General features: G+C 63.5%; 1 protein-coding gene across 6 annotated transcripts in view; it reads right to left on the bottom strand.

Moving 5' to 3' along the window:
• MEF2D (myocyte enhancer factor 2D) overlaps nt 1-24,913 on the bottom strand; it is a 31,096-nt gene extending 6,183 nt beyond the window's left edge. The window contains exons 1-9 of one of the 6 annotated variants that reach the window (XM_058701811.1): nt 24,575-24,913; nt 8,617-8,808; nt 7,845-8,048; nt 6,417-6,551; nt 5,476-5,686; nt 5,241-5,297; nt 3,576-3,766; nt 3,136-3,156; nt 1,980-2,109 (exon numbers count right to left, since the gene is read on the bottom strand). In XM_058701811.1, coding sequence (XP_058557794.1) covers nt 1,980-2,109; nt 3,136-3,156; nt 3,576-3,766; nt 5,241-5,297; nt 5,476-5,686; nt 6,417-6,551; nt 7,845-8,048; nt 8,617-8,670 — 1,003 coding nt within the window. In that variant the 5' untranslated portion in view covers nt 8,671-8,808; nt 24,575-24,913. Of the gene's footprint in view, nt 1-1,979; nt 2,110-3,135; nt 3,157-3,575; nt 3,767-5,240; nt 5,298-5,475; nt 5,687-6,416; nt 6,552-6,600; nt 6,739-7,844; nt 8,049-8,616; nt 8,809-13,299; nt 14,582-24,574 lie in introns of those variants that run through there. The other 5 variants (XM_058701810.1, XM_058701808.1, XM_058701809.1 and 2 more) reach the window with 5 other exon arrangements.
• Between the last annotated feature and the right edge of the window lie 376 nt (nt 24,914-25,289).

The raw sequence follows: 25,289 nt of genomic DNA, 5'->3' as shown, positions 1-25,289 counted from the left end.
CCAGGACATTACCGGAGCCAGATCGACCTCAGCCGGAACTTGAACGGGGGGCCAAGGACTATGAACGGGGAATAACTAAACAGTGGTGTGTTTGCCGGGGTTTTGTTTAGATACCTAGGGTCACCTGAAAACACGTGCTGTTTAAACTGAGGTCTGCTCACCTATTCCTGCAGCAAGAGAGCCGGGGCCCCTGGTTTCTGGGACAACGTGGGGAAGCCCACACTTCCCGGCGGGGCCGCAGGGCCAGGCTCAGGGTCACAATCTGCCCTCACACCAGACTGACAAACGGAGTCTAAAGTCTGGCCCTGCTGGGCGCCTGTCCCTGGTTCATGGACACCCACTAAGCTCCCCTCCTGCTTGAGGAGACCTGCAAGGGCCACAGAAGGCGGCAGGAAGGCACCACCACGTGTTTCGGGAACCCCCCGGACGACAGCTCCTGGAGAGTGGCCTGCACTGCCCTCCGCCAAACGCCCTGCCAGCCCCCAGGGAGCCTGAGAGACCCCTTGCGGGCCCACGACTCTTCCAGATGAGGAGACTGGGGCCCAGGAGGACGGCCGCCTGAGGCTGCCCCAGGACAGCGTAACCGGGCAGTGGGTCCACGTACAGGAACACACACAGGGACAGGGGACTCATTAGACACCTGGGTGATAAGATCTGGACACAGACACACGTCAGGGTCTGGCCCCTCAACAGGAGGTGGTTCCCCCAGGTCTCTTACCTGCCCCAAGGGGCATCCCTACGGACGCTGCTGGGTTCTAGATTTTTGCCCAGGGCGAAGAGATAGGATCTTGTATTTGGTTTTGTTTTTTTTTTTTAATTTTTGAGCAATCTCTACACCCAACGTGGGGCTCGAACTCACAACCCTGAGATTGAGAGTTGTACGTTCTACCAACGGAGCCAGCCGGACACCTCGATTCTGTATTTGTACAGGCGTCATGGTATGATTCTGGAACCAGGGTGTGGGGTGGCTGGAGAAGCGTAAGGGTCTTTTGGTCTAGTTTGATCTGATCACCAAACAGCCCTCACGCAAGCTGTTCCCGAGCGAGGGAACCGGCAGTTGGGGGGTGGGGGCTGCAGAAGTCTCTTCGCGGGGAAACAAGTGCTCTGAAAGGAGGTGACGAGGCACGTCCCCACCGAGAAGTCCTTCCTGATGCAACAACAGAGTGCAGGCCAGGATGGCTGAGTGTCACAGGCTGTTGCTGGGAGGGGACAGTGGGTGACACAGGCCAGGACAGCCCCGGGGACCCAGCACAGCCTGGGCACTGGGTGGCCTGATTTCTTCTACCCAGAGGCCTCTCCTGCGCCCCCCAAGCGGCTCTCCACCTTCACACCCCTCTCTGACCTTCCCTTTGTCAGGGCCCTCCTCTCCCCTCCCCATCACCCCCCACAGCAGAGCCACCTCCTGGGTGAGAGGCCGTCTCCTCCCTCCTCCCCCTGCCCCCCTGCCCGAAGCCCCCAGCTGGCCTTCCCGAGAGGCTGGGCAAACCCTCCTGACGGGCCTCCCTCTCTCTGGCCTCCTCCACCTGTCCCTTCTCCAGGAAGCCTGCCCTGCCCCCACAAGGGCAGCCTGAGTCATGTGCTCAGCCCCCCACCCCCACCCCTGCCGCTGGCCTGGCCCCTCCTCAGACAAGGAGGTTCCTCAAGGACAGGAACTCCTCTTCCATTAGGTCCTGTATTAAAACGAGGAATCCCCAGTTAGCAAATTTGAATTTCAGGCAAAACAATGAATAGTTTTTTTAATACGTCTTTGGGACATACTTTAGCAGAAAAAAGTCTTTGACACGTATTTATACTGCAAGATTACTCGGGGTTTCATCTGAAATTCAAATTTCAGGGGGCATCCTCTCTCTTTCTATTTGCTGAGTCTGGCACCGGCAGCCAGGTGGGGGCTCCCCGCTGGGGCTGGAGCACCCCCCTCCCCCCTCCCCTCCCCCCTCCGGGGAACAGTGCCCCAAGGCCAAGGGCACGCAGCCACTCACCTGTGTTGTAGGCAGTGGGCATGGAGGAGAAAGGGAGGCCCTGGCTGAGTAAACTGGGTGTTGCCACGGAAACCACCGGGGTGGTGAGCGAGTGGGTCGACTGGGAAGCCCCAAGGCGCTGGGCGTTGTTCTGCGGGAGAGAAGCGGGTGTCAATGGGTTGCGGGGGGCGGGCCCGCCTGGAGGGGACGCCTCGGCGCGGACACGCACGCCAACGCCGTCACGGGGACGCCGGGGCCCAGCGAGGGGCGCATGCACGCGTGCAGGGAGGAAGGCGCGCCCGCATCTGCCAGGCGTGGCGTGTGCCTGCGTGTGAGCACACACGCGTGTGGGGCTGTCAGCTCCATCTGCCGCTGAGTCACTTGTTTATTCCAGCTCCACGCTGGGGCCGAAACTGCCGCCGTGTTGGCCGCCAAAGCCCGCCTGCCTTTTCCAGCCTCTCTGGCCTCCCGTCAGGGAGCTGGGGAGGGAGGAGCCCCCGCCCCGCTCCTGGCTCGGGGCCGGGATGGAAGCGTGAGCGCGCGTGCGCGGCTGCGAGCGCCTGGGAGCGCAGGTGAGGCGGGCTGCGAGCGGGACTGAGCTCGAGGAGGCCGAGAGGAGGCAGGGAGTTACCAAGGACACCCCTGGCCTGGCCCTGGGCCGCAGCTGCCTCTGGGAAAGTGCTGCCACGGTCTGGCTGGCACCCCTCCCAAGGAGGTCCCTGTCCTGGGTTCCAAGAGTGCTCAGTGGGACTGAGTCAGAGGGCAAGTATGGTCCAGCCCCGCCAATGCAGGCGTCCTGGGGCACATCCAGACGGGCCCTCCAAGGCCAGAGGCCGGCCCACCCCCTTGCGCGTGCGCGCGCGCGCACACACACACACACACACACACACACACACACACAGGGTTAAGGGGTGTCTGTGTGAACGCATCACATAAAGACGTCCACGTCCACACAGGTACAAACACATGCATGTCTAACCCTGACCCCTGCCCCATTCACCTCTATACCCCGCTTGGCACTGAGCACAGCTCCTGGCAAACAACCGAGTAAACAAACAACACACACGACACACGCAGGCGGGAGGCAGGGGGCACACGCACACTCCATGCTGGGGCACGAGCCATGGGTGGACCTGGAGTTCAAAGCCACAGCACACACCTCACAGCCTCAACTTACCAGATCTAAATGGTCCTCAGTCTGGCAGCGGAAATAAAACCAAGGGGCTGGTTCAGTCTCTGACCTCTGCACACCCCCCCAGACCCCTGTCCCCACGGCCACCCCATCTACCTCTTCACACAGGAGCGGAACGGCTCTCCAGCCTCGGACTCCGGAAAATGCTATATCCCAACGACTACCAGGTACGAAACCTTCACAATCCAGTCCTCATGCTTCCACAGGGATGTCAAATCCCTCTCTTCCTTCTCTCCCACCTCCTGTCCCTTCTTACTGCCCTTGTGGGTGGCACTTCCACATTCCAACCTCTCACAGGGCCCCTCCCGAGAGAAAGCTCAGAAGTCCCGCCTCTACAGTCTCTCTCCGGAGGTCCCACCTGCTGGCTAGCCTCACGCTCTTCCCCCTTCCCCAGCCCCTACCCCTCGGTGCAGACACCCACTCACCAGGTGATGCATCAAGCCCTTTCCTCCCTGGGAAGTGATGACCCTCAGGTCGGGCTTGCGGCTGGGGGCTCCAAGCTGGGCGCTGTGGGCGGGTGGGGGCGGAGACTTGGCAGGGATGCCCTTGTTTAGACTGTTGCCATTGGCCACAGGGAGGAGGCCGGGGGAAGCCCGGGCACTGACGTAGCCATTCCCTGAGAGAAAGAGATGGGGGTAAAAGGAGAGACGCGGACCCAGCCCTCAGCCCCGCTAACTGCCCCCGCACCAGGACTCCACGCTCAGGCTGCCGGTGGGTGCCGAGCTCTCGGTTTTCCCCTAAAACCGCCCTGATTCCGGCATCGCCGGGCTCATTCCTCTGCCTCTAAGTGATGTGCGATGGAGCTCGCGCGGTCGGGAGCCCTAAGGCCGGTAGGAAGGAGCGGCCACGCCCTGCGGCCAGCCCTTCCCACCTTTCCTCCTCTTGGTCTCAGACGGGAAGTCCTGCCAATCCCCCCACCTGCCCCGACTGGCTCACGGTGGCCCCAGCTGGAGAAGGGGTGGGCAGCCCGGAGCTCCCCTCGGTGAGGATCCCGGCCCCCGAGGCCAATTGACGCAAGACAGCGCCTCTGGCCAGGAGACGGGTGCCTTGATTTGGGTGGGTGCATGACAACACGCCCGCGGCTCTGGGGCACACGAGCCATCGCTGGCGGCGGTGGCGTCACTGGTAATGGGGAACGGACGACACAGCCACCACCATAATTACACTGGCAACAACAGGCATAATAACTATCTCTTACGTCTGCCCCACGCTCAACACCGCACGGGACTTTCACGTGCACACGATCTCATTTAATCCTCACGCCCGCCGTGCGAGGCAGACCGGACGTGGCCCATCACCCCTATTCACGAAAGACCAGACTCGAGGCCTGGTTGCCAGAGGGGTGAGGACTGGCCTGGGGCAGCACGGCCGGGCGGAGGCCAAGCCAGGGCTCGCACCCGCACCCCACACGCTGGGCCCGGGCACCTGCAAGGACCACCGGGAGTGCCCGGGAGTCTGCGGGCGCTTCTCTGGCCCTCTCCTCGAGAGGAAAAGAAAGTCGCCATCCCCGCCTCTGACCCCAACACACAATCACTGCCACCAAGGTGTTTATGTGGTGCCTGGGGCTAAGCCGGGGGATTCTAAGGCCCAGAGAAGTGGCGATGACCACAGTCAGACGTGTCACCTTGCTCTGTCCCCTGAGAGCACACCGCTCCCCTGGAAGTGTGGGGCTGCCTTCATCCCAATTCCCGGATCACTCTGGGAATGGCAAGAATGTCAGGGTGACGTCAATGGTGACATTCGAAGTCACAGTCACCAGTCGGACAACAGCACAGGGCAGGAGAGGCTGTCGGCTGCCGGGGGTCTGGGTGGGAGTCCATCGGCAACACCATACGCTCCAGATCCCACCCACGTGCCCCCACTCAACTGAAAGGACTTGGATATTCTCATCCAACTAGAAATGTTGGTTCATTCCCCCACTTGCCCAGAACGCCCTGGGCCTGCGTCTCTGATGATCGTCCACACCAGTCACTGCTGCGGACAAAAGAGACCCATCCAACTCAGGCCCCGGCATCTTCCTCTCATCTAACGGGGGTCCCTCTTGGTCCCTGGGCCCGCGAGGCCGCGAGCAGGCAGGCAGCTGCACTCACCGACAGGGCTGGGGCAGGCTCCGTTAGCACTGGTGAGGTCTCCCCCCAGCATGGCCCCTGGGGGACAAGCAGAACCGTGGTGAGTCGGCAGGACGCCCCCTTCCACGGTGTGTCCCGAGGGACCCCGCAGCGGGAGGAGCCACACAAACGGCAGAATGCTGCACTGGGTGCAGGGAAATACCCAGTGCTAGAGACGGAATCCTGAGGTCCCCGGCACGGCCCGGTCCCACCTCACCTGCACTGGCCGGCCGCTGGGGCAGGCCCGGAGACACGCTGTTCCTCTGCAGCGCTGACTGCTGGGGGGACAGGAGCCGGGGGTCCGTGAGGGATGATGTCACCAGGGAGGGGGTGACCAAAGAGCCGCTGGGATTGCTGAACTGCAGTGAGCTCTGGTTGGACACGGGCACCGTGACGGGCATAGCAAAGTTGGGGGCCGGCACGGCTGACTAGACACAAAACGGAGAGGCAGGGTCAGGCCAGGTGACCCCTCGCCCCGGACCCACTCTGCCTGAGGGGGCAGGCAAGGCTTCCTCTTGTCTCTGGGCTGCGTGTCCGAGGGCCAGCAGCTTGACCTCTCTGCCCTGGGCCCTCTCGGAGGAAGTACGAGGGCGGGGTGCCGTGGGGTGGAGCTGCGCTCACCACAGACAGGCCCAGGGATGCCCCGAGGCCCCCAGAGGAGGTGGTTAGTCCTCAGCCAGGCGGGACACACAGGGAGCAGGTTAGAGGCCCTGAGTACAGCCCCGAACGCACCCGCACAGCCGGGAAGGGCCCGCAACCACCGGCCAGGCCACCACGTCCCTTGTCGTCTCCCGGCACCCCGCTCGCCGCCCTCCCTACTTGGAGGGGGTGTCGGCGCAGGCCCGACAGGGTCCCTGCCCTCCGGCGCCGTGGACAAGGAGCGCGGTCCCTACTTCCTGTCGGCTGAAGCCCTCATGTCATCTACACACGCCTCGCCGGGGAGAGGGACGCTCCAGGACTCTCCCGCCTGTGCTGCGTCCGACACGACGCGCGTCTCGGCAAGGGTCACGGGGTTTTCACAAGCAAGGTCAGCGGCTGCTCGGGGGCGACCGACGCCCCCCACACGGCGCAGGGCGGGCGTCCGTCGGGGGCAGCCGAGGGCCGGCGCGAAGCCACACCATGCAGCACGGGCAGGCGTTCCTCCACGCGACTACTCACGGCCAGTCTATAACTCTGCATCATTTTATCAAACTCCTCGTCTATCTTTTTATACTTCTCCTCCGTCTGGGGGGTCAGGGCAAACACCTCGTCCACCTCAGGGCTCTCACATTCCCTGTGTTTCTTGTGCAGCGCCTGGGGGGGGGCCGGAGGGGCCGACAGGGAGATAGTGAGTGGGGCTCACCCCGTAGCGCCGGAAGAGCCCGTCCAGCTCCTCGCTGGCGCGTCGGTACTTGTCCTCCAGCAGGGGGCTCTGCTCCAGCGAGTCCTCCCCGTCGGGCTCCGGGCTGTCACAGCCGTTGAAGCCCTTCTTCCTCAGGGTCTGCAAGCGCACCACTGTGTCAGCTGGGGGGAGGGGGGGCGGCCAACCCCACCCCGGGGTGGGGGGGGTGAACGCGTGCTGGGGGGGGGGGGGGCCCTACCCCAGAATGTGGCATGCACTTGGCACAGACCCCTCCCTCCAGGGTGGCAGGTGGGGAGGGGCCCTAAGGAAGCGCCCCGGGGGGACGGCAGCCAGGGCTGGTGGTGCCCCGCGTGGCCCCTGGGCTCTGGGAGAGAAGCAGAGAGGGAGACAGAGGGAGAGGAAGGAGGGGGAGAAAGGCCAAGGGGACAGCAGCGTCTCTTGAGCCCCTACGACGCGACGCCCCGTGTGCTGTCCTTGCCCAGAGGCCGGGGGCTCCCCGCACATGCCCACACGAGGTCGGGGCACGCCCGGTAGGCCTGGAGTAGACCCCAGGGCTGCCGCCTTCCTGTCAGAACATCTTCACAGATGTGGTTTGTCTTTAAAGTCAATAGCGAGCGTAAATGTTCCATCCTAGACCAAACCTGTTTTCTCGAACAGAAAACTAAGGCAATTTCCTCCCCATCTCGGAATTAAAGTCCCTCTCGGGGAAGGCAAGCCCGTGGCTTCCGGGCACCTCTTCACTGGCAGTTCTGTGCCCTGGGAGGGCACCTGAGCGGGGCAGGCTCCGAGGCCCTGGGAGGCTGACCCAGCCAAGGCCGTGTGGCCAGTCAGGGCCACAGCTGGATCCCAAAGCCCGTGTCCTTGGACGGCTCGCAACACTGGCTCTTTGTGAAACGGAAAATTGCGCCACAGGGACCCACAAAGGGGCCGCGGTGGAGCAGGGGAGACAGAAACAAGGAGGGAGACAAAGGCAGAAGAGTGGGAAGCAGGAGCAGCCCAAAAGACGGAGCAGGAGAGAGTGAGCGAGCCCGAGAGAAGCCAGAGCAGAGACGACGTCAGGCGAGCCGGCCGAGCAAGAACTCAGAGAGGCCGGGCGGGCGACCCCCACCCGACCTCGACATCCCGGTCCCGCCCGCCTCCCCCCGGCCTGGGCTCGAGCGAGCGCGAGAGAGGATGTGGGTCCCTACGGCGTGCCCACGGGCGAGGGGCTGCCAGGGGCAGGGCAGGCGTGCGCGCGGGCCCACCTCGATGATGTCGGCGTTGGTGCGGCTCTCGTGCGGCTCGTTGTACTCGGTGTACTTGAGCAGCACCTTGTCCATGTCGGTGCTGGCATACTGGAACAGCTTGTTGGAGTGGTTGAAGATGATGAGCGCGATCTCGCAGTCACAGAGCACGCTCAGCTCGTACGCCTTCTTCATCAGCCCGAACTTGCGCTTGGTGAACGTCACCTGCAGGTGGCGGGGAGGGGGGCGGCCAGGTCTGGCTCAGTCAAAGCCCGCCCAGGAGCCCCTGGCCCCGGGGAAGAAACAGGCCAGCGCCTCTCTGCCAACACAGGGCCGAGACGGAGCCTAGAGCTGACTCGCTGAAGGGAGAGGGTGTGGACGCACAGAACGCCACACCTCTGTGCTGGGGGCTGTAAGGAGGTCAGGGAAGGAGAAGAGAAGGGCTTCCCAGCTCCTCCCCTGGAGTAGGAAGAGGGGAAGAATTCCTCTGGGGGAAGAGAGGGTGTGCCCAGGGATGGCCTGAGGCTTGGGTATGGCTCCTGGGTGGGCAGTGGGGGGCACAGGTCCACGTGCTGGCAGCAACAGAGGAGCCTCAGAGTTCTGAGACACAGGGTTCCGAGAGCTGCGGGAGGTGGGGGCTCCTCTCCTCCTCACTCAGTCCTTCCCCTTCCATGATAGCCTCCAGAGGCCCCCTCCTCCAGGAAGCCCTCTTGGACTGGCGGGAAGGAGTGGAGGCAGAGGCCAGCTCCCTGCCCTCCTCATCCCCCTCTACGTGGCTCCAAGACCTCCTCACCTGTCGGTTCCGCTCATCAGTGATTCGCTGGATCTGAATCTTTTTCCTCCCCATCTTCTCCGGGGATCCGCAGTGCTAGGGAGGGGAGGGGATCGCTGGGTGGCGGGTCTCGGCACGCCTTACACTGTGCTCATGAACGGCCTGGGACCAGGGCTCAGTTCATGGTCTGCAGGACACCTTCTGCACAGCCTCCTGGGAGAGGAGGGCCAGGAGACGGCTGTCAGCCCGGCGAGTGCCAGCACACAGGCGCGCAGGCCGGGCTCACAGCACCCCCGGGGGAGGCTGGGCAGCGCCCAACCCCATCCTCAGAATGAGGAAATGGTGATGTCCCGAGGGGACGACGGCAGGCCGCGGCCAGGCACCAGCTGGAACTCGCACCCAGGGCCCAGGCTCCGTCCACACCAGCCCTGCCACGCTCCGGTGCGAGATCACACAGAGCCGGTGTCCAGGGCTCTGGGTCTTGGAGGACGCCCCGCACCCCTTCCTCTCCCCGGACCCTGCCCAGAACAGAGACATCGGGGTTCGCCGGCTGCCCCTCTGGCCTAGAACGGCACTTGCAGTCCTGGAGCCCGGTGGGCAGAGGGCCCCCGCTGAGGCCGTGAGCGGCTACCACGGTGCACCTGCCAAGATGGCAGGGCCCTGGGGCCCCCGGTCCGGAGCACAGCAGAGCTGGGCTAGAGCGCTGGTCCTCGCACCAGCCTCACGGAACCCCGGGGCCTGGAGTCCCCGACGGGGCTGGGGCGACTGGGAGGGCTGTCTCCCCTCCGTCAGGGGCTGCTCCACACCCGTCGGCACTACTCGGTGGGCCTCGGCCTACGGTGTCGTTAGAAGAAAGGGCTCTGCTGCTTAAAATGAGTCAATACGTGACCACCGCCCCCCGATTAGAGCAGAGGTCTGCAAACTTTTTCTGTAAAGGGACAGATAACAACTACTTTAGGCCTCACAGGCCACATGGCTCTGTTGTAACTACTTGACGGCCATTGTGGCGGGAAAGCAGCAGCAGACGACACATAAACAAGTAAGCGTGGCTGAGCTCCAGCAAAACCAGATTTATAACAACAGGCACGGGTCAGATAGGGCCCAGAGGTCACAGTGTGCCGAGTCCTGCTCTGGAGGAGCGGGCCACGTCTAGAACCCAGGTTCACAGCCGCGGGTGTGCATGGGGGAGGCCGGGGCAGGCACCGGGAAGAGGGCGCCCCATCTCACACACCCGTAAACCAGTCATGGCCCACGGGCGAGGAGCCCCAGTTCCACAGCCAGGACGGAGGACGGGACACGGAGCCCTTCCAGAACGGGAGGGGGCGCGGGGATGGAAACCCAGCCTGACCCAGAAAAGCTACGTGCTCTCAGGTGTGGGAGAGGCTGGTGCCCTAACAGGCTGGGTGAGCCCTTGGGGCCTGGAAGGGCCCTGGGTGGGGTGGAGGCAGTTGACGACCCCTGGACCCCTTCAGCTCTGTGATTCCAGGAGAACTGGGGGCGGAGCCTTCCAGGACACCGAGCAAGCGGGCAGTGAGCACGAGGCCCGTGCGTCCTGAGGCCACTCTGATTAGGTCCTAGGAATCCAGGCCTCCCCTCCAGAGATTCCCCCCCCCCCCCCATAGAGCCCCAGGCAGAGACCCCACTGCAGAGTCCAGGGAGGTGGGCTCTCAATTCCCCCCGGCCTGGGCACAGGTGATGGACATGCCTGTAGTTAGGAACCCCCTCCCCAACCCCCATTTCCAACGGCTGCTGAGTTTTCCTGGAGCCTTTCCAGCCCCTCTCAACCGTGGCCCCCAAGGTGCCAGAGCAGAAACCAAAGTTCACCCTTGCCGGCATCTCAGCCACGGAGGGCAGGGAAGGAGGGGATCGGAGGACTTGGGAGGAGCCAGGGATACCTCTTCCCATCCTTCTCCAGCCCAGCCTCAAAGACAGTTTCTGCTCTGTCCTGAGACCTTCAGGAAACAGCTAGAGGGGTCCTGTACCCCTCTCTCGCCCCAGAGATGGATCCCAGAACCTCTTCCTCTCTTCCTTGCCCTCAAGGTGCTCCACGGGCCCTGGGCCTCCTACTGCCCCCCTTCTTGCCCCCCTTGGACAACACCCACACGCCCCAGGGGGCCCAACAGACACCCCATTCTTTGCCTCTGATGCCCATCTCAGCCAAAGCCCCACCTCAAAGGCCCCTGCCCAAGGGTTACAGCTAGGCTGCTTCCCCATGCGACCCCAAGGCTGTGTCTTCCAGAGCCGGTGATCTGGGCTTGGCAGGAGGGTGGGGAGGGAACGCGGAGGACAAGGGGGCGAAGACGACGGCTTTTTCAACTAGATTCTGGGGCCTGGCCATGAAAACCCCAGTCTAGACTGGTTAATGCTGTCACTGCTGCACTTCTGTGGCTCAGAGCACCCACCTTCCCTCCAACACCCCTGTTCCCATCTCCCTCTCACCACCTTTTGTGCGTAAGCAGGTTCTCACAGAGACACAGCTTCTATCAGCTTATGGCCAATTCTGCCTCCTCCTCCAAGTGGAGAGAGAACCCTGTGTTTGCTCTCACGACCCCCTGCAGCCTGACCTTGTTCCTGTGGTCCTCGGGGCGCCCTGTTCCTTCCCTTCTAGCGCTCGTCACGACCGTCCGTTAGTTCCAAGTCTGCGCTTCCGTTTCATGCCTGGCTCCCAAGTTGCTGGGGCTTCGTGAGGGCAGGACCCACATCTGCCCTTTCCACTACTCCACCCCTGGAAGGAGCAGCTCAGGAAATGTCTGCTGAAAGGGCAGACTGTGTCACTGCCGTGACCCTGTGAGAAGTGCTCCTCGTGGTCTAACTTCAGTCAGTCCTATTGCGGGACCAGCTCCTTTCCCTCTGTCCTCCGTGGGGGCGGAACCCCTCTTCCCCCAACCGCCCCAAACTCATCCATTTGGATACCATCTACCCTCCAACCACGCCGGCCTCTCCAGGCCTCAACTCTCCCGGCCCTCCGGCTGGTGCAGAGGGTGAGACTCTAAAGTCTTCTAAGAAGCAGCCCTGAGCACATGGATGGAGTTGCTTAGGCAACTGTCGCCTGGCAACCAGCTCCCTGGCTGATCTCCTACACCACCCCCCCACCCCCGCTTCATGCTGGGGGAGCTGGGATGTGAGAGGGATCAGGGCTGAGAAGACAGGGAAGCCAGAGACCCCCTGAGCGTCCTCCGGCAGAGGGGAGTCAGGGATGAACAGACCAGGCTCCATCCATCCCCGGTCTCTGCCAAGGTACCCCAAGCACCTCTTTAACCAACCGCCCATGTCCCCAGGGCCCCGTGCCCACTGCCGCCCCTACCTCTGTGCCAACAACACCTGCCAGAGCACGAGATGCCCCTGAGTCGGCAGTCCTTCCTCCTATCTAACCAGGAGCCCTCCTACAGAGCAGGCTGTCTGTAATAATGTCTTTCCCCTTCCATCCTTTCTATCCCTTCTATGCTGCCGCAGTCTGAAAGCCCCGGGGCGAGGAGAGGAACTGGGCACACACTTTGGAAGAAGGGCGCTGGGGCCCGGGTGGGCACAAAGGGCCCTATACAGACCCTTCCTGAGGTACGGAGACCCATCCTGTCCTGCTTCCCTCCTACTCAATTAGGAAGAGCCTAATGAACACCTGGACCTCCTTAATGAGCCCTCTGCCTGATTACCTCACCAACTGCCAGGAGCCAGAGGCCCGGGCATCTGTTCTCCAGATGTGTACCTTTTCTCCCTGGCCCTGCCTGCCCCCATTCCTCTTCTCCTCTCTGGCCTTCTCCTCTACGAAGCCCTCCCAGACCTGGCTTTTGGCTATTTCTCCTGGAGCCCAGAGCTTGAGGGGGCTTAGCAAGACGCCAAGGAGACAAGGGGTTGGCCAGGATGGCTTTCCGGCTCCAGCGGCCCCAGGGCCCGCCTGACCTCAGGCCACAGCTAGGACTCCTCAGGCTGGCAGCATCTGGGTCACCAAAAGCAGCCCTTGGAAGGCTCCGGCCGCTGCTGCTTCTGCTTCTCCCACTCGAGGCAGTGCTGGCAGGACCGAGCTGGGCAGGGTGGGCCTCCTGGGGGTGGGGAGCGAGGACGGAAAGAGCAGAGTGGGGGGATGGCAGCTGGGCTGATCCCTGGGGAGGCAGGCACAGACCCACCTTCTTTGGGGAAGGGTGGCTGCAGAGAAGCCTTAGCAAATGGAGAACAGAGAGGGACGCAGGGCAGGAGCTCATCTGACAACACCCCAGACAAGAAGGAGGGGCTAAGGGAACCAGAGATGGTAGGAAATCCAGAAGGACCCCACAGACAGACATGTGTCCAGGCCCAAGCCGGGATCCAGACCCAATGGGAAGCCAGAGGGTTGTATCTACATGCAAACGAGGTGCGAACAATATGCAAAACGCACCCCAAAGGGGGTCTCAGTCTGGAAGGGGCAAGGGAGAAAACACAGGCCCCTGCCTCCCCCAATTTAACACCTCTTGGTACCTGAGCAATGTTCAAACCATTCTCGGGTTTCAGAATGATGCTATCTCAGTTCCTGTGTGAGGGTGGCCTGGGGCCAGTGGGGAGAGTTGCGGGGAGTGGGCAGGGCAGCTGTGGCAGGGCTGGCCTTCCTGGGGAGCCCAGAAGTACCTTCCAGCAGCCAGCCTCCAGCCCCTCTCCTGCCTCCTCGCGTCCCCCATAGCCTCCCGCCCGCATCTGCCTGCCCTTGGCCCCTATCTGCCTCCAGAGCTGCCGTACCGGTGCAGGTCAAAACGGAGCAGAGGCCCAGAGAGGCTGAGCGAGCGGCCTCCCATCACAGAGCACTGGGCTTCGCACGGCAAGGAAGGCAGCTCTCGTTAGGCAGGCCCTCCAACCCTTCCTCCCAGGCTGCTCCAGGCTGCAGGCTGTGGACTGGAAGGGAAGGCAGGAGGCGCTGGAGACAGCTGTCATCCCTCCTCCCGCCCCTTCCCCGTGGCTGGGCTGCAGGGCATGAAGTAAGCAGCAGGCGCTGGGGGAGGGGGTGACAATCCAATCCACCTGTCACCCCCACAGTCAGGCGGCCTCAAGCAGCCTGCTCACTAACGAGGGAGGAGGCGTGGGTGAGGCAGACACAGAGGGGGGTGGGAGAAGGGGACAGACACACAGATGCGAAAAAAGAGGCAGAGAGGCCAAGAGGAAGGCCAAGTGTGGGGCAGAGGCAGGAGGCAGCGACGGGCCAGAGGGCCAGAGAGCCAGAGGGCCAGAGGACGGAGGGCGAGGCTGGAGCCCAGACTCAGAGAAGCGGGCAGACAACAGAAGCAGGCTCAACAGCGCCCCGGAGCTGGGCTGGGTGCGTGGGCACAAGGGGATGGGCCGCCAGGCCTGCCCTCCGAATACTTGCAGTCCAGCCAAGAGACAGGCCAGGGAAGGGCAGGTCCCACCCAGCGCAAGGGCAGGGCGAGGCAAGCAGGCCCTAGGGGTCTGGACTGGGCCCAGACCCCGCTGGGATGGGGCATTTGGGCTCCTGAGGGCGGGCAGGCACCCACGGCGGGCAGAGGTGAACACGAGGCCCAGGAGCCCTGTGGGTCCCCCTGGGTGCCATCTCTGTTCCCACCCCAACCTGGAGCTTACAGCCCTCCTGGCCACCCTCTTGGCCCTGCAGCCCTCTTCCCCCCAAGCAGGGACATGTGGAAGTGCCCTCTGGAAGGTACGGTGGGCAGGTAAGCCCAGTGACGGCCCCAAACAGCGAGAGGGTGCAGGGGCTCGGGGCCCCTGGGGGACACACAGGGAGCCTTCCTCCGCAAACTCCAAAGTTGCCAGCAGCGGGGGGCAGTGCCCAGTTCTCACGCCCCCAGCCGGCTCCCCTCACCGCTCCCCTGCTCCTCTCTGGTGTCCCTCTCCGGTCCCGCCCCTCCCCCAGCCAGGGCAGCCTCTTCGTCCAACCCAGGGCTCCAGCGTCTGCTTTCAAAGGCACAGGCGATGCCCGTCCAGTCCCTAGCCTCCTCCCCTCAAAGTTCTGTTTGGCAGGCTCGATTCCCAAACCCCGGGTTCCCACCATCTTCCCCTCCCTCGGGATCTCCCCTCCCCCAGCCCGGCAGCCTCAGGGTTGGGCAGGGGCTATTTTTAGCCTGGGCACTGAGCTAATTTTAACTCACCGACAGGGACCTGGGGGCGGGCTGGCAGGCTGGGGGGAGGGGGAGCAGCGGTCCGGGAAAGCTGGACCCCGGGCACGGGTGGTCTCGGGTCCTAGGCGCCTCAGGAGGGCAAGTGGAGGCAGGCTCTGCAGCTCGGGCTGAAGGGACAGGAATGGACTCGCCAGAGGAGCACCGACCGGAGTGGCCGCTCCCCGGGCGCCCTCCCCGCGGCTTCCGCTGGACACCTCTCCCGCGCCCCACCCCAGGCTTTCCCTCTGGGCAAATCTCCCGGGATGGGGTCATCCTGTTCTCTGCCCAGGAGATGCCTCTCCAGTGAGGGTCCGTCTCCCGAGCCTCCTCCGCTGCTCCCCCCAGCCTGTCCTTCCTGTAGTCTAGCTCCCATCCTTCCTGCGGCAGCTGTCGGTGTCCAGCTCCCACACAGGCAGCGGCCAGCCCACCCCCCAGGCTCCAGCACCGCCCACCGCAGCTCTGGCCTTCCCCGGAGGCCTCTGGGCTGGCTCCGAGGACCCAGTTCCTCACCAGTTTCTGGAGCCACCCAGTCTGATCTCAGGAAGAAGTTGGGGGTCACAGGAGACTGAATCTTAGCAGAACAGGGGTGGGTGCGGTTGGGCAATCAACAGCCCAGGGAGGCGTGGGGTCTCTGGACACAGGGATTCTGGATGCCTGGGTTCTAGTCCCTGCTCTGACCCTAAATCGCAGCGTGACCTTGAAGAAGTCACTGCCCCCTCCAGGCTTTACACCGCTGGCCAGTACAATGGGTGGGTGGCAGGGACTAGGCACCTGAGTGCCCTTCCAGCCAGGACATTTGGTTCCCGTGCCCTTTGGAGAGGCCCAAAAGGGAGGTCGGAGTGGCTTATTCCATCGGGAGGTAACAGAAGAGATGGCCCGGTTGGGTCCACTGTCCTCCAGCTTAGAGGGAAGGACAGCGTAGAGGCCAGAAGAGAGTAGGGATGGGGCTGATAAAGGGGGAAGGTGTTTTCTGAACAGTCATCCTCACAACAGATGGCGAGGGGCGATGGAGGCCCAGGGTCAGCCAGGGCGGGTACGAGGAGGGCACGCCAGGAGGGGACACCAGGGCCCTGGCAGCCGAGAGTCAGCTACCGCACTGCCCAAGCACACCTGGAATGCCTATCGGACCCAGGGCTTGGGGTCCTACTGCTGATTACTAAGTAATGACTGGCCCAAGGTCACGGTCATGGTCATAAGTGGGGTCAGTTCTGGAACCCGAGCCTGAGCCTTGCTTCACACTCTACCGGGCGGACTGATCAGGAATGACTCACTACCACTCATTTGCATGAGGATTTGCATAGTGTCTCTGACCTTATTCCATCTGGGCTCAACTTCCCATTCCAGGAACTGCCCCCCCCCCCCGCCCCCAGCATCCCTAGGCACTTCGGATGGCGTTCCTGGTACCTCAGACCTCCAGTGCCATCTTTCTCCTCCAGAAGGCACTCCTGGATTGATCAATAATCCTGGTGGTCCTGTCTAAGTTCTCAGGCAACAGGGTCCCCCACTTGTGCCCAGGTGCCTGTCCAGGTGAGGACAAGGGAGCAGGTGTAGTGAAGAGTGAGGGCTGCAGCAGGAGAGACTCGGGCAGTGAAGCGTGCCCGCCGCACGGCTGCCCGGGGCTCCCCAGGAGAAAAGCCCTGCCCCACGGCTGAGCACCAAGGCCCCAAGGCTGGGGCAGCAGAAGGATGCGGCGGGCTGTCCTTTACTTCCGCCCCTGTCCTTATTTCTAAAATCCATTTCCAACACTCCAAACGAGAGGGGGCGGCCCAGCGCAGCAGGCAAGACAGATGCAAAGCTACCGAGAGGACTTCCCAGGGCTGAAGTTTTGGCCTCAAAATAGTCTCTGGGGCTCAAGTTTGCTTTGTTAGAAGTCACTCAGGGGCACCTGGGTGGCTCAGTCGGTTAAATGTCTGGCTTTGGCTCAGGTCATGGTCTTACAGTTCATGGGTTTGAGCCCCACACTGTGCTCTGCACGGACAGCACTGAGCCTGCTTGGGACTCTCTCTCTCTCTCCCTCCCTCTCTCTGCCCTTCCCCACCTGTGTTCCCTCTCTCTCTCTCTCTCCTGCTCACTCGCTCAAAATAAATAAGCTTAAAAAAAAAAAGTCATCCAGCCAAGCACGGGCAGTGGGTAAACGTACGGGAGAGCATGGGGACCTAGTACACCACTCCAACCGATGGGCACCCCAGGGCCACCGGTCCCCTGCCTGCCCTGAGGAGGTCGGACAAGCTGACCTCTGCCTGTCCAGTTACAGTGTCGACGCTTCCAGCCCTGCCCTCTGAAACACGGGAAGCCCGGCAGTGGCCTCCTATCCTGGGGCAGTCCTTCCTGCTATCTAACCTCCTTCCCTCCCACAGTGGCCGATCCTTCCACTGGAACCTAAAGCCACTTCAGTCGCCTAGAGGAGAGTGGTGGACAAGGGCCCCTGGCCAGATGAAGCGGTTGGGACGGTTAGTGTGTCACCTTCCACCTCCCCACCCAACTTCCCTCTGGGGTCTCAGGAGACAGAAGTGAAAGTGGCAGCTGGGGCCTTGGGGGCGGGTCAGCTTGGGAGCCGTTGGGTGAGCATAACGCCACCGGTGCCGTGTCTGGGCCGCCTGCCATAGCAAACGGGTGGGCTGATGGTTAGACCAGGGGAGGGACTTCCCGTGGAAATGAGGGCATGGGGTAACTATGGACTGGAGGCCCCCGACCAAAGGGAGAGCAGGCTAAAAAGGAAACAATGGAGGAAAGCGAGCAGTGGACGGTCTCGGAAGGGCACTCTCTTCCAGGGCGGCGCCTGGTCCCTTGTTTAAAGCGGTTAGATCTTTCCTTCCCAACCACAGGGCAGGGGCCCGGCTGAAGAAGACGGAGGGGGTCTGGGCCCTGACTGCCAGAACCCGGGGGCCAGAAGAGAGGAAGAGAAGGCCCGAGGCCTGGGCCCTCCCTCACACCGGGTGGGACCCATCCTGATGACGGGCAAGGTGGGGGGTCAGAATGTGACCGTCCACCTACAGTCACAGTACACACCGGGCCGAAAGAGGCCAATCCAATCAGAGAAGGCAAATCCTCCTAGAGACATCATGACCTCAGGGAGCCACAGGGGATTTAAAGGGGCCGCTCAGGGCGGTGGCTGGGTCTCCTCCGGACTGGAAGGACAGTCCTCTAAGCCCCTGGCAGGGGAGGGCGGGCAGTGCGGCTGCGTGGGCCTGCTGAGGCGGCCAGCCAGGCAGCTCTTACAGGATTAGCTTGCTGCTTTCAGGAAAGGTGCCAGGTGGGGCTAAGATGCCCAGCCAGATGGAGGGGGCCCGGCGGGTGGAGGGGGGTACCTCCACACAGCTATGCAAACACTTGACCCCACATTCAAGTCGCACCCCTCCTGCTACCCCGCATCCCGCCCTTGCGTGAAGGTTCTGTGCAAAGACCCTCTGCTCGCCGGCCAGGACCCCTGGCTGTCGACCAGCTTTCTCTGCCTGTGATCTGGTGCAATCCTTCCTCTGAGCGGGGGGAAGTCCAGCCAGTTGTCCACTCTCAACCCTTCTGCCACACTTTACCACTGGGACCCACCCCCACCCAGGGGGCAGAGGGGTTCCTACCCTCCCCTGCCGGCCAGCCCCTCACCCCTTCCCCCACCCTGGGCTGACAGGTGGGAGAAACAAGAGGGAACAGCTGGGCCAGGACACCTGTCTCCACCCAGTCAGTCCGGGCCCCACAGGCCTGCCATGGGGGGGGTGCACCGGGGAGTCAGCAAAGGCGGGGTGGGGGGGGCACAACTGTGCTGGCTGGAGGAAAGGGGCTCAAAGGTCAAGAAGAGATGTGAGGGGGGAGGCCAAAGTGCCCCCCCACCCCGTTCAAAATCAGCCCTTCCTCCTGGTCCACCCCAACCGTGACCCTTCACCAAACGCAGAACACAGACACGCTTTAAAGGAGAAAACTCGAGGTTTGAGGTCATCAGCTCCATTCTCTAGGCCTCCAGATTACTTGATTGTCGGCAGCCTGGACCAGGAAGTCTCCAGAAAGGAGACAGACCCCTCTTCTCCCCCCCGACCCCCACCGACTGTTTCCTCTTGAGGTTGGGGATGAGCTCTCTTACTCCGTATTCTCCCAAACCTGAACCCCAAGTATCTGCTGGGAGGGGGCGGGGTGGGGGGCAATCATGAGGACTGAGGGAGCATGCGGCCAGAGGGATCTGCTCGGACTCACGGCGAGGTGGAGGTGGAGGGGCCGGTTCTGAGGCAGGGAGGCAGCTGGCTGGGGAGGCAGGGCTCCGCTCAGTGTCCCCAGCCCATCCCAGAGTCAGACTGAGCCCTAGGCCCGGAGGCCCCCGCAGGGCCCCCTCAGTACCTCCCACACATCCAAGCCCCTGCCAGGACACCGCCTGCCCCCACCCTGTCTTCAGGGCGGCCGCCCAGGGCCGGCAGGTCCAGGCCAGGCTGCAACTGGGGTCCAGAAGAAAAGAGGCACACCGTCTAAGCCCCCGCTCTCCGGACAGCCTCGCGTCTCCCCGCGGAAGTCAACTCAGAGCCGGGCAGGGACAGGCCCCCCGGTCGGCAGGTCAGCGGTGGAGTGGAGCGACAGAGGTGGGCCCACCGCACCTCCCTCCCCCTGGGGGTTCTAGCAACCCCTCCCAGGGCACAGGCCCCACCAGCCAGGCCTCCCGCCTTCCCACAGGCCAGAGCTCTGGCCCGGCCCGCCTTCCCGCACTGGTGTCTCGCTGTACCCAGCTCGAGGGGGCACAAGCAGGGGGTCACTGGGGCCTGCCCTCACACTCCTTGCCTGGGGCCCTCCTCCCGTGGCACTCCATCGGGGGACAACACCTCCTCAGGGAACCGAAGCAACATGTCCCTCACTGTGCCACCAAACGCACCTCTGACCTCTGCCAGGGAGTCCTTCCACTCGTCCTCTTCCTCCTCCCAGGCCTCCCCGGGCCCCCGGCTACATGGCCCCGGCTGCAGGGCAGGACCCTTCCCTTCGCCTCAGACAAGGCCCCTGACACTTGCCAACTGGGAAGAGGGGCCTGTGAGGTCTCCCTACTCCAGCTGGATCGAGTGATGTGGAGACAGGGGTGGAGCAGACGACCCCTGAAGCAAGTAGCCTCAACCTCCAACTCGGCTCCCCAACTGGGAAGAAGTCGTGCAGACAAACGCAAGTCTCCGTGTCACCATGCCCAGCACAGAGCTTGGCACACAGGGACACGACAAATGGAAGTTTCCTTCCTCCAGTCCCCAGGGATCTCAAAACTTTCAGTTTTAGGTCTCCAAAGTATACTGGAAAGTAGAGCAAAGGGGTGCTGCCGACGGTGAAGTTCCCTTGACCAGAGGACAAGAACGCCTCCTTTTCTATATGCTTCCCTGGTCTGCCCAACTCCTAGGGGAGTGGCCGGAGCACCCGGCCAGGGGCACCAAGCCAAGGTCAGTGACCAGGCCTAGAGCCCGGAGCCTCCCGGGAGGCTGACTTTAAATGAGTAAATATGGTCCCGCCTGGGTGTGGCCAGCAACAGGCCAAGCTCTGGACAAGTCCCTCCCTTCGCAGCCTGCAGCAGAGGGAGACAGCCCAGACAGCAGGCACTTCCCATCCCTGCAAAGGCTGTTGGGGTCCCGCGCAGAGTCCGTGAACACGTCCTCAGGTCTCCACGCCAACCAGGACCAGCCAGAAGCATAGCTAGGCTCCCAGGAATGGGGGGGGGGGGGGGGGGGTTGCGGCCACAGCCTCAGGAAAAGGAAAAATCAGACGCAAAGGGGCTTGGGGACCAGCCAGGCTGAGGATCTACCCCCACAATGCCTGAGGACTCAGACGCCACCCTGCTCATCAGAGTGAGTGGGGAGGGTGACAGGGACCACAGCCAGAGCAGGACTCCCGGGTCCTCTGATCACAAGGCTAGTGACACTCCTGGATCCCTGGAGGGCTGACTTACCCCAGGGCACAGGTCAGCATGAGGGGCAGAGGCGGTGCGAGCCAGGGCCTCGGGGAGGGGCACGTGGGGATGCTGCAGGGGTGGTGACAGAGGTCAGCCAGGGGGGCTGCCCAGCTGTGGTCTAACCTCCGTGCCTCCTGCTCCAGTCAGCCCTCCCTCTTGCACGTTCTCGCCCCTCGTCCCCCACCCGTCCTGGGCCTCCGAGCCTTTAATCATCTTTCCATTTGCTGCCCTCCCCCGCCCCCCTCGGACCGGCAGCGGCTCGTGTGCGCGCGTGTGTACTTGCACACCTTCATGCGTGTGCACCACTGAACTCTGGGGACGTGCCAGGTGCGTCTGGGCACAGCAGTCTGTAGGAGACCCTCCTTCCCCAGCACCCCTGCCGGGGGGAAGGGGCCCAAAGACTCCAGGACAAATTCTCCTCGGCTTCAGGCAGGGGAGCAGGAGAGAAAATAAATTCCCCGTCCTCACAAGGCCGCCGTGTGAGGCCTTCCAGCAGAGCCGCCTAGAACCGCCCGAGAAGCAAGTGCTTGGAGATCCCCGTCTCTCCCAGGCCAGGCTAGAGCCACCTCTGTGCCCTGAGCCAGCTCCGCCCACGGGTCCCTCCCCGCATGCTGCCGGGGTGGACAGGCCGGGCAGCATCAGCCACAGCACGGCCGGGTGTCCTGCGTCCCGCGCAGAGCGGCTAGCGCCTCACACCTCCCCCTCCCGCCATGAGTAAGTCACCAAACTGGGACAGAAGGACGGTCGGTTGGCCGGACTCCGGCCCCATGACTGGCTCATAAAAGCCACCAGCAATTACAGTGATGCTGAGGCTCTGCCGGCTCGCCACCTCCTCCTCCTCCCTGTAAAAAGGGAGACAATTGCCTCAGACCAGGTGGCCTCAGAGAGCCCGGAGAGTCCCAGCCGTGGTCCCCAGGGATGGGGAGAACCCACCACCACCACCGTACCACGAGACCCAGGATCTGGCCCTCGACGGCGGACTCCAGGCCCACGTCCGATCCTCACGTCCGCCACGGAAACTGAACGGACGCCAGCTACGACCCGTGCCCCGGAGGTCGGGCCTCTACGACCCACCCCCCATCAGCTCCCTTTCTCTGGTAAGGCCACGGCCGCCCGCACTAGAAGGGCAGAGAAACGGGGGCCTTGGCTCCAAAGGCAAGTAGGGAAATGCCGGCCCCACCCGTCTGTCCCTGCCTCCTCTTCCTCCCACACAGGCAGAGAAGGGGCTGGCAAGGTGTCCCGCACGGGGCCCACCCACACCAGGCCAGCGTGAGCGCCGAGATTCTGGACGCAGTGCCAGCCTCGGGAAGGCTGATGAAGGTGGGCACAAGTGCAGGCCCAGGTGGCCCGGAGAAGGTCAGCAAGATGAGTGGAGGACCAGGCCTCTCTGGGGGCACGAGGGCTCAGGATGCTCAGAGACACCTTCCCAGGGCAGGCTCAGAGGAGGAACAGTGGGAAGGGTTAGGTCACAATCAGTGAGGGTCTAACCTCAGGCTTCCTCTCCCCGGGACCCCTAAGGGGCCAGTGGGCCTCCCCCCACCCCGCCTCCTTGCTCTGATACTCTAGACCCCACCTAAGTGTATCCTCCACGCACCCCCTCCCCCCAGCACACACCTCCCAGGAAAGACCAGGGAAGATTAAAAAAAAAAAAAAAAAAAAAAAAACCTGCTGGAGAAAGATTATATAACAGCAGCCAGAAAGACTATCATATCTCCCAGCCTGTGAGAAGAGCCAGGAGCCAGGGCAGAGCTGGGAAGCCCAGGGCCCTCCAGCCCCGAAGCAGAAGGGACAGAGTGGGGTGGGCAATGGGCAGTAACAGCCACCCTTCTAAATCCCCCACCACTCTGCTCCAGCCAATGGGTCCAGGGCACAGAAGCCCCGGAGGAACCTCTCACGCCCATCCCCCAACACAAGGGTTATGATGCTCTCTGACCAGGTCCCACTTCTTCCCTTGGACCAGGGGTTCCAAGAGCAAGAATTGTGGCTTCCTTCTTATGGCCTCTGCCTACTACGAAGCCATGCCTGAAACAGCGCAGTGAGACTGAAGCTCTGACACAGACTTGCTATGTGATCTCAGGCAAAAGGCTCAACCTCTCTGGTCTCAGAGGAGTGTGAGTGAAAACTCTTCCTTTTCCAGGGAAACCAGAGACCCCTCCCTTACAAATCTATACACACGCATACACACACACACACACAAGCACATACAGAGTAGGTGGGGGGTGGGGGAGAGACAACAAAGAGAATATGACCACTGACACCTAAGGGTCCAAACGCCTGTGCTAGGACAAAGTGGGAAAGAGCCACACATCAGCTCTAGTGTCCCCCCCAGTCACCCCACATAAACGGGTCCTCAGCCACCCTCACGCTGATCCCACCCCACCCCCATCTCCTGCCCAACACACTGGGAAACCACAGGAAGGAAATTCATTCCCAGGCAGGCCGTGGGAGCTGGGACAGCCAGGCTAAGTCCTGGGGCGGGTGTGACCCAGCGGCCACAGGCGGGCTGGACAGCTGTGAACACTGACATGTGCCTTTTCAATGCTCTCCTTGGCTACCAGGACCTCCCTGTCCGGGGTTTGAGGACAAGTGGGAGGCGGACAGCTCCCTAACTTCAATACACCCAATCTCCAGCTGGCCTGGGCTCCCCTCCTACTTTGAGGCCAGAGCAGCCCAAGGTCACCGCCCCAGACGGCAAACTTCCCATAGTCCAGGCTGGCCCCCGAATTGCCTAGGAGACCCGCGGAGGGGCTAAGGGAGGGGGGGAGGGCCACCCCCCAAACCAAAGAAACCAGGCCAACTGGGAACCCTCACAAAGGGGACTGGGCACAGGGAAGGGGGACACAGGATCCACCCACTGTACCCTCCCCCAACCCACCAACAATGCACCGTTTAGGAGGAGGTACAGAGAGCCTCCCACTCGGAAGGACAAACCCGAGGTAACCCAGTCGTGGTGCAAAGTGTGCCCCCAACCGGGACCCTCCCCGCACAGGGACAGACCTCCGGAGGCTGCTGAGAGGTCGGCTGGAATCACGAAGAAGGAGCCTTCTGCTCATCCCCCTAAGACCCCAACCTGACAGGAGGGCGCTGGCGTGGGCGCGAGACACAAGATGCATCCCAGTCTCCTTTGGCCCTCCCTCCCCGAAAGCCCCCCAAACTCTCCGTCGACCCCCACTCCCAGACCAGTCCAGCCTGCCATTGGTGGAGAGAGGGACTGGAGAACTCGTGCCCAGATGTTGAACAGCTGCAAACTTCTGGCCAGGGTTTCTCCGACTGGCGCTGCTGCCGAACCAGATCAGGGGTCTCGGAACGGGGGCAGGAGGTCCCCAGGAAGGGTCGAGCGTGCCCACGCCCGCGGCGGCCCCGCGTCCCAACTCCACAGGCACCCGGCAAACCCGGGCCCCGGACACACACACACTCACACACCCCAACCCACCACCCCGGTGTCATCTGAACGACGTCCCCCCTCCCTCCCCCGCTTCCCAAACAGCTGCGGCTCCCCCCGCCCCCACCCTCCCGCCGCCCTCCCAGGCCCCCTTCTGCACCATTTCGGGCCAAGGAGGAGTGAACAGGCGGCGCGAGGAGGGAGAGGGAGGGAGGGCCGCCTGTTAAAATGTCAGTCGCTCCCGGCTGTCACCGGAGACCCCCTCTGAGGATGGCGCCCCTTCGGCAGACCACTCGGAGGCCGTCGTAACCCCGGACACCCGCAGCCGGGCGCGTCCCCAAGCGCGGGTCCCCACCCCGACCCCGACGCGCAGGGGAATGAGCCCCCTGCACTTGTCCCCCGGCCGCGTCCCCCACACAAACAAGCAGCCCCCCACGTAGTCTCCCACCGGCGCCGCCCGGAAACAGCCAGCTCCGCGAGTTCCTCCCACCCGGGGGCCACCCCATCCCACCCCTCAGGGGGACGGTCCCGACCACCCTCCACCCCAAACCCAGGACGGGGTGGGGGAGGGGGCCTCTTAAAGCGGCAGGCGCATTATTTTCCCCTACTCACCGGCCCCGCTGGGGGAAGGGGGTGTCACGGCTGGGACGGGTGGCCCTCGCCCCCGGTCCGGGGGATCTTCAACACCGGGCAGCCGCAGCTCCGGGCGGGGGGAATAACAAATGAGGCCGGCGTCCGCGCGGGCCCTGGGCGGCGCCGGGGGGCCTGGGCCCCCGCCGGGGGCGCGGGGGCGGACAGGCGCGCGGCGGGCAGGGGGAACCGGGGCCGAGCGCCCGAGCCGCCTCGGCGTTGTTGATATTTTGCTTCCTTCCTCCTTTCGGGCTCCAAAGGTAACTCCTCCAGCCCCCGGGAGTCGAGGCCGACGTAGGCACAGCTCAGCCTAGCTTGAGGGGTGGGGCCCGGGGCTGACGGGCAGGCAGGGGGGCCAATGGGAGGAGCCCGCGGCGGCGGGGCGGGGCCGGAGGGGGCGGATCTGGCCGCGGCCCCGCCTCGCGCCTCCCGCGGCCGGCCGGGCGGGCCGGGCGCCCCACCCACCGCCCTCCAGGCTAGGCTGCGGCGCCGGGAGCGGCGGATCCCTCCGCCGGCCGCGAGGGGAGGGGAGGGGTGGCGAGGCGAGGCGAGGCGAGGCGAGGCGAAGGGAGGGATGGGGAGGGGGCCGGGCTGGCGGCGCGGGGAGGCGAGGCTAGCCGATCGCGGAGGGCCGGCCGGCGCGGGGCGCCCCTCGGCGCTGCTGCCCCCGTGCGCTTGCCGCGGTCCTCCCCGCAGG

This window comes from Neofelis nebulosa, chromosome 15 (genome assembly GCF_028018385.1).
Source record: "Neofelis nebulosa isolate mNeoNeb1 chromosome 15, mNeoNeb1.pri, whole genome shotgun sequence".
Taxonomy (NCBI): Eukaryota; Metazoa; Chordata; class Mammalia; order Carnivora; family Felidae; genus Neofelis; species Neofelis nebulosa.
The sequence above is the reverse complement of the archived record's forward strand: the minus strand, read 5'-3'. Positions and strand labels throughout refer to the sequence as shown.